This window comes from Taudactylus pleione, unplaced genomic scaffold (assembly GCF_031769625.1).
Source record: "Taudactylus pleione unplaced genomic scaffold, aTauple2 ptg000500l, whole genome shotgun sequence".
NCBI lineage: Eukaryota > Metazoa > Chordata > Amphibia > Anura > Myobatrachidae > Taudactylus > Taudactylus pleione.
Genome location: NW_028284902.1, coordinates 2164169 through 2178990, shown reverse-complemented (window position 1 = coordinate 2178990; position 14822 = coordinate 2164169). Strand labels below are relative to the sequence as shown.

Below are 14822 nucleotides of genomic sequence, written 5' to 3'. Positions count from 1 at the left end.
GATTTATGTTTATGTTTTCTTTATGTTATTTCTGACATTTGTACAATAAAGACTGGCGCTGACCAGCTTGTACTCGCATCCAGACTGGTGTGCTGCTTCCCTGCTGCTGTGTGTGTGTGTAAGGAAGGAGTCCCCTACCCAGGAGAGGGACCTCCTAATCTGACTGTGTCACAATATATATATATATATATATATATATTAAACATATATATTTCATTACACTGATATATTTGATTTTTCTTTTCATTATTTGCACAGATTCACACCTAACATTATCAAGCTAATTCAACAATCATGGCTGTTCAGCTATTCACCAAGAAGGAATTCTCATCAGTGTATCAGAAGTACATGATCCCAGTCTCCAGCAAAGTCGTGGATATGATTTTATGTTATGTGAAACACAAAGTAAGTATAGGCTGCCAATGTACATTATGCAATGATTCCTCTCTATGTTCATGCATGTTTATATCATACAGCATATGACACATTTCAAAATGACTTGTGGGACCTTCCGCAGTGTAGGTGGGTTACTGGTACCACTTTTCATAGTTATGATAAACCTTCAAGTAGACTTATTCAATATGTTCAAAATGACTCTTAGTATGAATGAAATACAGTATTAATAGCATTCAGAATATTTACAGGCTGTTCTCCACGGGATGTAGTCGGCATCCCAGCGTGCAGGATGCCGACGGTCTGAATAACGACGTGGAAATCCCGACAGGTTGGAATCCCGTCCCCAGTATTCCAACCATTGGCATCCCAAAGGTAAGTATTGGGGTGTTAGGGGGAGGTTAGGTAGCGGGGTTAGGGTTAGGCATTAGGGGGAGGGTTGGGGTTAGGCACCAGGGAGGGGGTGTTAGGTTTAGGGTGTGGGGAGGGAGAGGTTAGGTTTAGGCACTAGGGGGTGAGGTTAGGGTTAGGCACTGGGGAGGGTGGGTTAGGGTAGGGGGAGAGAAAAATACTTACCATTACTTCCTTTGGCTGTTGGGATTCTGACCAGTGGGATCTTGACAGCCAGGATTTCATACCCAACCCATGCTCCACTGCAGGAGTGACAAAGCCTGGTTAACCGAAATGAGGTGAAACTTGCGCCACATCTGCGATGTATTATCTTCCATAGGCTTTAGCATCACACTAACAATGTGGGTGGAGTCCAATGTAAGTAGATCATGCAATTATCATACCAAATTAACAATGATATGATAAATGACTAAGTATAGAGAGATTATATTAAAACATAATAACAGATAAAAAACTAATCTTTCAAGAAAACAATAAAAACCATAGACATCATTATAACACCGTAGTGTCTACAGGGTATATACACTGGGTGTGAATCAGAGGCGGGCGCTGTTGCAGTAGCAGCTGTGCCTTTTGTCGCATCCACTGCAGCATCTTTACTCTAATGCCTTGGCCAGTGGGAGTCCTATTGAGATCTCCACCGGCCGCGCTGCGGATCCATTGGTAACACTCACAGACATTGTACCTGCCCCATGGCAGCCCAGAATGTCTGAATGAACTCCCTAATCTCCCCTGCATGCTACTCCTCGCTTTCACCTCTTGCAACCTCACCCGGTAATGTGATACATTGGCCCTGATTGTGAGATGGACGCAGACGCGCCTGCATCTTTATGCTAATGCAGCAATCAATTTTGATACTTAGATGCCCAATTACAGTGGCGCTAATCCATCTTGGTTCATCTTTAGATGCACCATGGGTCCCTCCATCAAAGCTTGCACAAGCCCTATGGGTGCAATGTCAACTGTGTGCACCTGTAATTTGCAGTGTCAAAGTTTGAAAGCTACCACATACTGAGATCAGCAACTATTCACTAAATGTATCCTGTCTCTCTTCTTAGCACCAAGGGCAGCCTCCTAAAATGGCGGTGGATGCTGGCTGTGGGACTGGGCGATACACTTTGCCACTAGCTCCTTACTTCAAGAAGGTTCTGGGAATAGACACCAGTGAATCTCAAATAAATTTGGCCAGACGATACACTTTAGTGGAGAATGTGTCCTACATGTGAGTATCATACAGGCATTAAACCATCCAGATATCACAATCTGTAACAAAGCTAGGTTGCATGACATCACACATGGTCTCTCCTCTCTAGGGTGGCCCAAGCTGAGAAGTTACCACTAAAAGATGCCTCTGTGGACCTAGTAAATGCTGGTCTCGCTGCTCATTGGTTCGAGGTCGATAAATTTGTCCAGGAAGCAGCCCGAGTGCTCAAGGCCAATGGCTGCCTTGCTGTTCACGCTTTCCATCCTTCCACTGATATTGAATATGGTGATCTCTCAGAAGACCTTACAGAACTAATGAGAGAGGTAAGACAGTGCCTTAAAAGTTGATTTAAGATTAGATATAATTTAAGTGGAATGCATAGATCAGTGATTCCCAACCTCGGTCCTCAAGGCACAACAACAGTCCTGGTTTTAGTGATATCCATGCTTAAGCACAGTTGGTTAAATCAAAATAACTGAGGAACTAATTAAGTCACCTCTACTCAAGTATGGCTATCCTTAAAACCTGGACTGTTACTGTGCCTTGAGGACTGCGGTTGGGAACTCCTGGCATAGACCATTAAATCATATTAAGAATACTGGTGTGTTTATGAGTAATGTCTCATAAGTATCTGTCACACATCAGGGTCTTAGCAACACTTATCGTGTTTGGCGGTGCCACCTTGGAGTTATCCTCACTTCACTCCACAGTATCCCTAAGTATCACATCTCCAGTATGCGATTACTATCCAGCAGTGGGCGCGGCCATATTAGATTTAATCAGGTGACTGATCAATCCCAACCAGATTTCAGAGAGAGTGCTCAGATGACCCAGCTAGTCAATGGACATTGAGAGCATCCTATATAAAGCAGCCCTTGCCTCCAGAAAATTGCCAAAACAACTCACTTCTTCTGATATGAATTTCCTAGTTTCAGGTTTCAGTTATGTTTGCTCTGTTCCATATTTATCCTAATGTGCCTGTTACGCCAAGTGTCTGTGTTCCAGCTAAGACTGCATTTACTACAGCCTGGTTCCACATTTCAGGGCCAATTACACCATTGTTCCTGCTCTGTTGCAAGTAACCCAGATATAACTAAATGTTAATAAATAAATTAGTCACTTAGTTGGGCACCAGAGGTTTCCTAAATCAGAAACTGAGACTTGTTTAATCTTACAAAATCTTCACAGCTAGACATTTTTTTTTCATAATTTTTTTTTTATTAAACTTTGCAGGTATGGGATACTTTATTCAAGTATTCTGTGAAGTCTACAGACCACATGTTATGCCAATACCAAAAGATATATGAAGCTGTGCCACTAAAAGACAAGATGTTGTGAGTAATTAAAGAAGAAACAGTTTTTTACAAAATAGATCAAGAGAGATGCATATATACAGTAAATATATATATATATATATATATGTAACTCTGGTATCAGCAGGAGTCAATGGTCTCTACCATAGAACTGTGCAGGGTGTGATTTGCTGGAGTGTGTCTAGCACTGTCTAGGGATTGTGTCTAGCACTCTATAGGGATGGTGTCTAGCACTGTCTAGGCATGATCTCTAGCACTGTCTAGAGATGGTGTCTAGCACCATCAAGGGATGGTGCTTAGCCCTTTCTAGGCATGATGTCTAGCACGGTCTAGGGATGGTGTCTAGCACAGTCTAGGGATGGTGTCTAGCACTGTCTAAGAATGGAGTCTAGCACTATCTAGAGATGGTGTCTAGCACTCTGTAGGGATAGTGTCTAGCTCTCTCTAATGATAGTGCCTAGCCCTGTCTAGGGATGGTGTCTAGCACTGTCTAGGCATGGTGTCTAGCACTGTCTGGGGATGGTATCTAGCACAGTCTAGGGATGGAGTCTAGCACTGGCTTGAGATTGTGCCTAGCATTGTCTAGCGATGGTGTTTAGCCCTGTCTAGGGATGGTTTTTAGCACTGTTTGGGGATGGTGCCTTAAACTGTCTGGGGATGGTGTCTATCACAATCTAGGCATGATGTATATCACTGTATGGGGATGGTGTCTAGCATTGTATGGGGATGGTGTCTAGCACTGTATGGGGATGGTGTCTAGCATTGTATGGGGATGGTGTCTAGCATTGTATGGGGATGGTGTCTCGCACACTCTAGGGATGGTGTCTAGCACTCTGTTAGGGATGGTGTCTAGCACTCTGTTAGGTATGGTGTCTAGCACTGTTAGGAATGGTGTTTAACACTGTCTAGTGATGGTGTCTAGCATTCTCTTGGGTTGGTGTCTAACACTGTCTGGGAATGGTGTCTAGCACTGTATAGGGATGGTGTCTTGCACTATCAGCGGATGGTGTCTTGCACTGTCTGGGGATGGTGTCTATCCTGTCTAGGCATGTTGTGTAGCACTGGCTAGGTATGGCGTCTAGCACTGTCTAGTGATGTTGTCTAGCATTCTCTAGAGATGGTGTCTAACACTGTCTAGGGATGGTGTCCAGCACTGTCTGGGGATGGTGTCTTGCACTCTCTGGGGATGGTGTCTTGCACTGTCTGGGGATGGTGTCTTGCACTCTCTGGGGATGGTGTCTTGCATTGTCTGGGGATGGTGTCTATCACTGTCTGGGTATGGTGTCTATCACTGTCTAGGCATGATATGTAGCACTGGCTAGGGATGGTGTCTAGCACTGTATGGAGATGGTGTCTACCACTGTCTAGGGATGCTGTCTAGCATTTTCTACAGATGGTGTCTATCACTGTCTAGAAATGGTGTCTAGCACTGTCTGGGGATGGTGTCTTGCACTGAGGATGGTGACTATTTCTTTCTGGGGATGGTGTTTATCACTGTCTAGGCATGATGTGTAGCACTGGCTAGGGATGGTGTCTAGCACTGTTTAAGGATGGTGTCTAACATTCTCTAGAGATGGTGTCTATCACTGTCTAGGGAAAGTGTCTAGCACTGTCTGGGGATGGAGTCTAGAACTGTATGGGGATGGTGTCTAGAACTGTCTGGCGATGGTGTCTAGCACTGTCTGGGGATGGTGTCTAGCACTGTCTGGGGATGGTGTCTAGCATAGTCTGGGGATGGTGTCTAGCACTGTCTATAGATGGTGTCTAGAACTGTCTAGGGATGGTGTCTAGCATAGTCTGGGGATGGTGTCTAGCACTGTCTAGGGATGGTGTACCACTGTCTATGGATGGTGTGTAACACTATCTATGGATGATGTGTAGCACTGTCTAGGAATGGTGTCTATCACTCTCTGGGGATGGTGTCTATCACTGTCTATGCATGAAATATAGCACTGGCTAGGGATGGTGTCTAGCACTGTCTAGGGATGGTGTCTAACATTCTCTAGAGATGGTGTCTATCACTGGCTGGGGATGGTGTCTAGCACTGGCTGGAGATGGTGTCTGGCATAGTCTGGGGATGGTGTCTAGCACTGTCTATAGATGGTGTCTAGAACTGTCTAGGGATGGTGTCTAGCATAGTCTGGGGATGGTGTCTAGCACTGTCTAGGGATGGTGTTTTGCACTGTCTGGGGATAGTGTCTAGCACTGTCTGGGGATGGTGTCTAGCACTGTCTAGGCATGATGTGAAGCACTGGCTAGAGATGGTGTCTAGCACTGCCTAGGGATGGTGTCTAACATTCTCTAGAGATGGTGTCTATCACTGGCTGGGGTTGGTGTCTCGCACTGTCTGGAGATGGAGTCTAGCACAGTCTGGGGATGGTGTCTAGCACTGTCTGAGGATGGTGTTTAGCAGTCTGGGGATGGTGTCTAGCACAGTCTGGGGATGGTGTCTAGCACTGGCCAGGGATGCTGTCTAGCACTGTCTATGGGTGGTATATAATACTGTCTAGGGATGGTGTATAGTACCGTCTATAGATGGTGTCTAGAAATGTCTAGGGATGGTGTCTAGCATAGTCTGGGGATGGTGTCAAGCACTGTCTAGGGATGGTGTAGCACTGTCTATGGATGGTGTGTAGCACTGTCTATGGATGATGTGTAGCACTGTCTAGGAATGGTGTCTAGCACTCTCTGGGGATGGTGTCTATCACTGTCTATGCATGAAATATAGCACTGGCTAGGGATGGTGTCTAGCACTGTCTAGGGATGGTGTCTAACATTCTCTAGAGATGGTGTCTATCACTGGATGGTGTCTAGCACTGGCTGGAGATGGTGTCTAGCATAGTCTGGGGATGGTGTCTAGCACTGTCTATAGATGGTGTCTAGAACTGTCTAGGGATGGTGTCTAGCATAGTCTGGGGATGGTGTCTAGCACTGTCTAGGGATGGTGTTTTGCACTGTCTGGGGATAGTGTCTAGCACTGTCTGGGGATGGTGTCTTGCACTGTCTAGGCATGATGTGTAGCACTGGCTAGGGATGGTGTCTAGCACTGTCTAAGGATGGTGTCTAACATTCTCTACAGGTGGTGTCTATAACTTGCTAGGGATGGTGTCTAGCACTGGCTGGAGATGGTGTCTGGCACTGTCTGGGGATGTTGTTTAGCAGTGTCTGGGGATGGTGTCTAGCAAAGTCTGGGTATGGCGCCTAGTACAGGCTAGACAAGGATAAAAGTTCGACACAGGCAAAAGTCAGACACACTAGTTAGACATGTAAAAAGTTCGACATGTACAAAAGGTCGACAGGGTCAAAAGTTCAACATGAAAATGATTGACTCAAAAAATGGTCGACACATTTTTTTTATTTATTTTTTTTGGATTAGGGTTAGGTTTAGTGTTAGGCACTTACTGGAGGGTTAGGGATAGGCACTTACCCCCACGGCTAGGGTTAGGCACTTACCCAGATACTTAGGGTTAGGCACCAGGAGTGAGGGTTAGGGTTATGCACCATTGGGAGGGTTAGGGTTAGGATGAAGATTAGGGCTAAAAAACAAAAATTGTAGAATTTGTTTTTCTTTTTTTAAGATTAGGGTTAGGTTTAGTGTTAGGCACTTACCCACATGGTTAAGGTTAGGCACCAGGAGGGAGGGTTAGGGTGAAGATTAGGGAAAAAAAATGTAAAAAAATTTGGCGACCATTTTTGTGTCGATCATTTCATGTCGAACTTTTGACCCTGCCGACCTTTTGTACCTGTCGATCTTTTTACATGTCTAACTTTAGTGCATCTGACTTTTGTCTGTGTCGAACTTTTATCCTTGTCTAACTATTAACTGTATAACATCTGATGTCTATCTAGACATTGTCTAACTAATTACTGTTTATCTCTTATACCACACCCAAATGGCAAACAACATATTCGATGAGTGCACTTTGAACTGTAGATGGTGCCGATGAGCACTTGCTGAGAAGGAATATTTATACTTGGTACTTGGGTAGTGTGAACTGTAGATGGTGTCAGTGGGCACTTGCTGAGAAGGAATATTTGTAGTTGGTACTTGGGCACTGTGACCTGCAGGTGGTGCTGGGGGGAACTTGCTGAGAGCACACAATAGTAAATGCAGATTATAGTAGACAGCACATATTCAGCTAATGATAGCTTCCCCATGTACATATAATTACTGCTCTTTAATAGGATAACATTTATAAAGATATAAAGAATTACCCAGTGTGGACTGTTTCCTTTTGTTATACAGAAGACCATCTATCCTGCTTGGGCAGTACTTTGTTGGGGTAACAAAGCACCTCCACTGTACACTTTGACAGTAACGGAACTGCCTTCACTGAGGGGAATGTGGCTGCTATGGGGCCTGGAGGTGAATGGGGCAGGACTATGCCACATAGCCTTCCCGGGGCCATTGCTCTGGTATTTTATTCCAATCATTGGTTCTACTGTAGTAGAAGAATAATGTACAGTTTGGCTACTTCTGAGCATGTGGGTGTCCGGTGCATGTGCATATTCCGAAGCGGCCTGTGCTATTCTCTTCAGAGACCACACCACTAGCCCAGAGAGGTTTATTGACATTGCTGGGCCCTTCCTAAATGTTTTCTAGGAGGTTCAGTGATCCACCCCTGAGCGTTGATATCCCAAAATAAGGCCCACTACAGCTAGATGGAGGACCTACTGCTGCCAGATCACTGGGGCACCTACAGGTTATTTGCCTGCACTGATCTGAGGACAGTGTATGCGATGGCTCCGCACCAATTCTGCTATTAACGGGCTACCTTACAGCCTACTGCCTGCCCCAATACCACGGGTGAGGGAAAGATTGTTCACTCCAGTCTGTGAGGACACAGGACAGTAATCAATTTCTAAGCATAAAGCCTTGGAACCAGGCTTATTGTGGTCTCTGCCTATAACAGGAGAAATTTCTCACTGGCCCTCAAGCCATGTGCACAGTAGTAGTGGGTCATTCTGAAATAGGAGCAGGAACCAGGAACATAGGAGACACTAATAACTGACTGAAGACTGAAAGACTGTCTGGACAGAAGTTATACCTGGCACCAAACGAGATCCATGGGACTTATGCCACTGTATATATAACATTGAATATTCATTATAAAAGTCGCTGAGCCTTGAAATCCTATAATTAGTATAAATCTGCCTTTGCTCACCCTCCCAGTTAGTAATCCTTTTCCTGCCTTACTTTTGTCTCTTACAGGATCATGGACATACCAGTCACAGTGCAGATGTCTATAGCAGACATTATAGGCTTTATCCAGTCAGTATATATGTACGAGGCATTCGCGGAAAAAGATCCGGCCGGAGCAGCAGAATTCCTGATACAAACAAAGCAGAAGTACGTACATGGGCGCCCACAAAGGGGTTAGCGAGTAATAATTACCCAGACCTGTTGACGGGGCCAGCTGCTGAGGGGAACAAATGCCCCCCTTGCAAAGATTCTGTTTTGAAACACTTTAATAAAGTTGCACAAACAATTTAAAACAGAGCCTTATTGAGGGCGTTTAATAGTGACTTTGTGCATAATAAAAACAAATTGCACAATACAACCTAACATCAATAAGTATTACACAAAAGTTACAAATTCAAATAGTATAAATTTAATTTTTGTAATAAATGTGTTGATCTATATTGCAGTACTTTGCTGAATACACTCTATTCTTGCAGGTTCCAAGACATACTGGGAAAACAGGCTGATTCTACTGTGATGAACGCCCATATTAAACACTATTGCATCCTGGCTTGTAAGAATTAACACGGTGACCACAGAAACACATTCATGGCATCATCAATTAGTTTCTTCTTCGGTGAATAAACTTTAGACGAGTTACATAACTAGAGTGGGAGGGAATTTATTATGTTGTATATACAGGTTGTTATTGTTCATGATAACCTACTGCTTTACACTGTTGCCTTACTTTTTAACTAATACCCCTTTTATATCGCAAATGGTGGGTCGCACCCAGGATTTGTACACGCGTCCATCCTGGGTGCTACCCATCTGAGACTCCTTTCAGAACGGCAGCCCGACCCAGCAATAATGCCAGGACGATGACGTCACCGCCATCACTGCTGAGCCAGCGCTTGGAGATGAGATCACCTTCAAGCGCAGGCTCTCAGTAAACGGGACCCAGGTCGCCTCAACCCGGGTTACCCGTTCACACTGCACCGCGAGCCAGGATGAATTTGTGTTCAACCCTGCTCGTTACCCGAGTTGAAATTCTTGGTTGCTCGACCCAGGTTATTTCAACTGGGTCCTTTCATACTGCACAGTAACCCGGGTTATTTGATGGCAGTGTGAAAGGGGTATAACATTCCTGAGTTGAAACAAGAAGGTTTTTGATAAACATATAGAAGATGGAACCTGAAGTCACCCCATTTGTAGTAACACATCAGTCTCAACCAGTGGTTCCCAAACTTTTTTGAATCACAGCATCCTAGAGTATCAATATTTTTTTCACGGCACCCCTAGTCCAAAAGTTTGTTTCTGAGAAATTCAGAAAAAATTTAGTAAAGTAGTAAAGTGACTTAAAATGTGCAGACCCATCATCCTTAGGCTCAGTTATGTGGTGGTGGACAGGTTTACTCTTCTGTTTGTCCACATTTACATTACATTGACCATAAATAATTTGATTTGGTGCTGGACCACCATCCTGAGGCACCCCTGCAATTGTCCCGAGGCACCCCAGGGTGCCACGTCGCTCAGTTTGGGAACCACTGGTCTAATCACATTTTATAATTTCCTATCGATCCATTAGAAAATAATAAAAATATAAAATTTATAAATAATCCAGCAAATGATACTTGAAACATTGGCTAATGCCTCAGACGCCAGGGCCAAAAAATGGAGCCTTCACTTTCATTAGTCTACTTTGAACATTAAGGCCAGTATTCAATTAGAGGCGAAAAGCCAAGATCCGCAAAAAAGTTTAGCGGATTACGACTTTTCGCCAGTCGGAAAATTTCATCCGTATTCAATTCCAAAGAGTTTTCGAAAACGCAATGCAATGTAATAGCCTAAAAAGATTTGCCTCTGAATAGCAGGCTAAAAATAGTGCAGAATTCCGGTTTTGGGGTGCAAAGGTGCGGAAACCACCCAGCACCCTTGGGACAGTCCCCCAAAGGATAACTGCATCAAAAAAATCTTATAAAAAGTGAGGAACACCCCAAAAAATAACTTTGAAAATGGGGGCGAAAAAATACAAAGTCAGGGTACAAACTTTAAAACTAGCGAAATAGACTTTTGGGGGGTCTGCAAGTATAGGGGAGGTGTTTTTTTGTTTGCAGGTGCTTGCTGAAGGTGCATTTTTTACGTTTTTTAAAACTTCACATTAGCGATTTTAAACCATGCTTACACCCTTTTTCAAGTAACCCAAATTTGACAGGACTACTTATTTTCTCCAAAAAAAACTGCTTAATGCTATTCTTCACCACTTGTGCAAAGGCACTAAATAGAGACAAGTGACAGCACATAAGTACCCTAAATAGCTTCACTAGGGCTCTTCGGGGGCCATCTATGTTGATCCCCAATGTTAGTGCATCTTTTGGGGGTGTCAGGCTGATTTTCCCATATTTGACAGGACTTTTCACATGTTAAAATTTGCCGGGCGCCTTTTCGCGTCTTTTGGAATTGAATACGACGAATAGCGGGGGCGCGCACAAAACGTTTCCGCATCCAAAACAGGCGAAGTCGGCGAAAAGTACGGCATGCAAAAAAGTATCGCGGCTGCAAAACTAATTGAATACGGGCCTAAAAGTATTAAGAGATGTGCGCTAACCCCCTATGTTTTGGATTTGATTTTAGTTCTAATTCATCATTATGTTTTGGTTTTGACAAAACCACCCTCAAATGTTTTGGTTCAGATGGATCCCTTTGGATAAAAAAATCGATAAAAACAGCTAAAATCATGTCATTTGGACCTGGTTACATGCAATCCAAAAACCGAGTTTGTTTTTTAATTTCGAGTTTGGAACTGATATCAGAACCGAGCCAGTACTCTGGGCCTGATTCAGACCCGATCGCGAGCGCTATTCGCTCGCAAGCAGGTCGATGGTGGCCCACTGCGCATGCGCACGATGGAGCTGGCTCCGTCGTGCGCATGCGCGAGACCCTGATAGCGACGGGGAAGTCGTCGCTCCAGGTCTCGCTACAAAGGGGGCGTGCTGTCGATGTTGAGTGACAGCACGCCCCCTTTGGTGGGCGGGCCGGGGGCGTGTCTGCCCAGAAGGAGGTGTTCTCATGGGAACGCCTACCGTCTGGGGCCGGCCCCACTGACATCACTAGTGATGTCAGTGGGAGTGCTTTTGGCTCTGATAGAGCCAAAAGCACTCTTGGGCTTGCGGCAACGAGACCCTGCCGCAAGGGTCTCGTCGCAAGCCCGATGGTCTTGACCATCGCGACCATCATCATGGACGCTCGCATAAGCTGTGGGTGGTAACCCACAGCTATGCGAGCGGCCAGGAGGCCGCACCATTAAAAAAAAAAAACGCCCTGATTCAGAGCGGGCGCTCGTTCAGAGCGTCCGGCTCTGATTCGGGCCCTCTGTTCCACTTGGAACTCCAAATTGATTCCGAACTGGGACTCGATTCAACCGGAAGTTCGGGTGTGTTTGTATTTTGGGAAAACCGAACCGCACATCTCTAACATCGGTAACTGCTCTGTGAAGGTTTGCATCTATTTTAGTACATTTTTAATAAAAATTGATTTATAATTAAATTTACATATTTTTTATACAATTATATTTTTATTCCTATTATCTTACCAAATGTCCCGGCAATGCTGTAATTCCCTATAAAGTTAGGTGGCTATGCTGCAGACTTAGGGTCTGATTCAGAGCCGGACGCTCTGACCAGAGCGCTCGCTCTGAATCAGGGCCCTCCTACCTCAATTTGGAGCGGCCTCTTTGACACTTGCATAGCTGTGGGTTACCACCCACAGCTATAGCGAGCGTCCATGATGACGGTCGCGATGGTGAAGACCATCGCGACCATCAGGCTTGCGACGAGACCCTGCGGTAGGGTCTCGCTGCAGCAAGCCCTGGAGTGATTTTGGCTCTATCAGAGCCAAAATCACTCCCACTGACATCACTAGTGATGTCAGTGGGGCCGGACCCAGACGGTAGGCGTTCCCATGGGAACGCCTCCGTCTGGCAGCCACGCCCCCGGCACGCCCACCATCGACAGCACGCCCCCTTTGGTGCGAGACCCCGAGCGACGGACTCCCCGTCGCTCGCAGGGTCTCGCGCATGCGCACGACGGAGCTCCCTCTTCGGCACCATCGATCCGCTTGCGAGCGTACAGCGCCCGCAAGCGGGTCAGAATCAGGCCCTTAGATTCCAGTGAAGTAACAGAATTTGGATTATCCCTACAGTTTACTAATTTCCACTAAACACAAAAGACAAATAGCAAAGACCTGCTGTAAACTGTAACAAACACTCAGGCATTAGTTGTCATTAGCCCCGAATGAGTAATGCTGATTGAATTGAATATGTTAGTTGTTTGTAATTGTTACAATGTTATCTGTTTTGTACAAATGCTTTACAGGATGATTCCATTTTAACTGTTATATTTAATAAAGCTGATATTTTCCTAAGAAATGTGGCAGTTGGATATCCTAATTTCTCATGTAGAGTTAGATTTCTGTCTATTTATGGCTACAATGATTATATTTTGTGTCTTTAAATCCATAATCTAATCTGTGACTACGATCCTGACCTCCTCCTGTAATACTGTAATTGAACATATGCTTGTGGCCCTGACTATTGGTAAATTTGACCATCTTTGTTTCTACTGATATTGATAAATAATCTGTGCCTACATCCCCGAGCAATCCTACTCCCCCTGCACATATGCACATGCACACATACATGCTAAAAGATGAATGCCCCCTAATCTTCATTTAAAACCCCTTTCCTGGGATCATAGATCCCATTTTTCAGGCATTCTGGTGTCCAATACAAGACTCATCCTGTGCCCAGTCCAAGACTCATCCACAGCAGTCTGTCAGTCCACTTCAACTATCCCTATTCCATTCAAACAGTGGACACACTTATCGATGGATTTTCATTCTCTCTCTCTGGTTGGGGTATACACCTTTATATGAGCCTCATTTTTTATTAAAGCTATTTTCCATCTCCATAGCTGCCCTCAAGAACTTGCATCTGAATTGTAATACTTAATTCACTTCCAAATTCTAGAGGGCTCTTCGCAGAAAGGTCAGGATTAAACTCAATTACCCCACTGTGTACATCTTCTGTCCAAAGTGCTGGCTGACAAGGGTTAACAAAGATTTAGCAATATTCTTTAGGATGTATATCTCTTCAAATCAGGAGAATTTTAGAAATCTGTTGTACTGGGTGGAACTGACCCTTAACGATAATTATGATGAGTCTCCTATCATGTCCCCATTCTTCATTGTATCCAGACGTCATCCATGATTTATCTACTAACACTTCCTCCCCTTCTTTTGAAGTTCCTACTGTTGAGTCTCTGCTTTAAGACTTTCAGCCCAGGGCTGGTTTCCCTTGGGGAGGGCTGACCTAATTTTTTGAGTGGGTCCACACTTTCCTAGGGATTCCAGCTCTGGGCTGAGAAGTTTGGAGCTGGATGCCGTCATGGCAGGTGGACCCCATCTTGTGTGTGTCCCTGCTATACCATCAGCACCCCTGCTGGTTCAGCCTGGTGCTGGATTTTGGAAAAGAGGGGGAACCCCACTCGTCGTCGTCCCCCCTAATTCCCAATACCAGTCCAGGCTCAGCGGTCTGGGGCTGGTTATGGATTTGAGGGGAGGCATGCGTTTTTAATTCTTACCCATTTTTTACACTTTTTATATTAATGAAGCCATAGGCACATCTATTGTTTGGATGGGATTGCCATAGTTTTTTGGTTGATTTCTGGTCACTTTTCAAAACGATGCTTAGTAAATCGCCGGTTTCAGTATAAAACGATTGATAGTTGGTTTGATGTTTTGAAGTCTGTATTTTGGTAATTATTTTCTATTGATTTTACCTTTAATAAATGGTCAGTCTCCTCTTTGTAAACTCCAGTCAGCTCATCATCTCAGCCAATGACATCTTCTCACTCTAGCAGACAGGCTATTTAAACTTGCTCAGTGGCTAGTCCATGTCAGATCTTTGTCTCACCTTTCTGAGTTGCTGACCCAGACAACATTGAGTACTTCATACTGTAGTGCCCCATGCTCCAGGGTTCTGAACTTCTTCTTGTGTGAATCTTACACATGTGTATTGTGCTCCACTGCTCTGGACCATCTGTTGCAAGGGTGAACTAGATCTAGGGGGCCACCATAAAAATATATTCGTTGCCATGGACTACTAAGTGGGGGGGTAGATGCTCGCTTTCTGAGTCCCATGAGTGTCTTCTCCTTTCTTTGCAGTGTGCTGCTGCAGGCACGTCTACTGTCTTGGCCGGCTCCGTCTCTCCAGTCCTCACTGATGATGGGAGGAGGCATGGCCATGCTGAGCCTACTGGGA

At 44.8% G+C, this 14822-nt stretch overlaps 1 protein-coding gene across 1 annotated transcript; it reads left to right on the top strand.

The window, feature by feature from the left end:
- Positions 1 to 294: 294 nt before the first annotated feature.
- On the top strand, positions 295 to 9088 carry LOC148501833 (putative methyltransferase DDB_G0268948). The gene is made up of 6 exons (XM_088449904.1): positions 295 to 405; positions 1863 to 2026; positions 2118 to 2331; positions 3242 to 3342; positions 8534 to 8671; positions 9001 to 9088. The coding sequence occupies exons 1-6, from the start codon at positions 295 to 297 to the stop codon at positions 9086 to 9088; spliced, it is 816 nt and encodes a 271-aa protein (XP_088306030.1).
- The last annotated feature ends 5734 nt before the right edge of the window (positions 9089 to 14822 follow it).

Excerpts from the sequence above, each read along its gene's own strand:
- LOC148501833 (XM_088449904.1), top strand. The coding sequence starts at position 295 with ATGGCTGTTCAGCTATTCACCAAGAAGGAATTCTCATCAGTGTATCAG. Across the intron at positions 2,027-2,117 it reads GTGGAGAATGTGTCCTACAT|GGTGGCCCAAGCTGAGAAGT; the intron begins GTGAGTATCATA and ends TCTCCTCTCTAG. Across the intron at positions 8,672-9,000 it reads CTGATACAAACAAAGCAGAA|GTTCCAAGACATACTGGGAA; the intron begins GTACGTACATGG and ends CTATTCTTGCAG.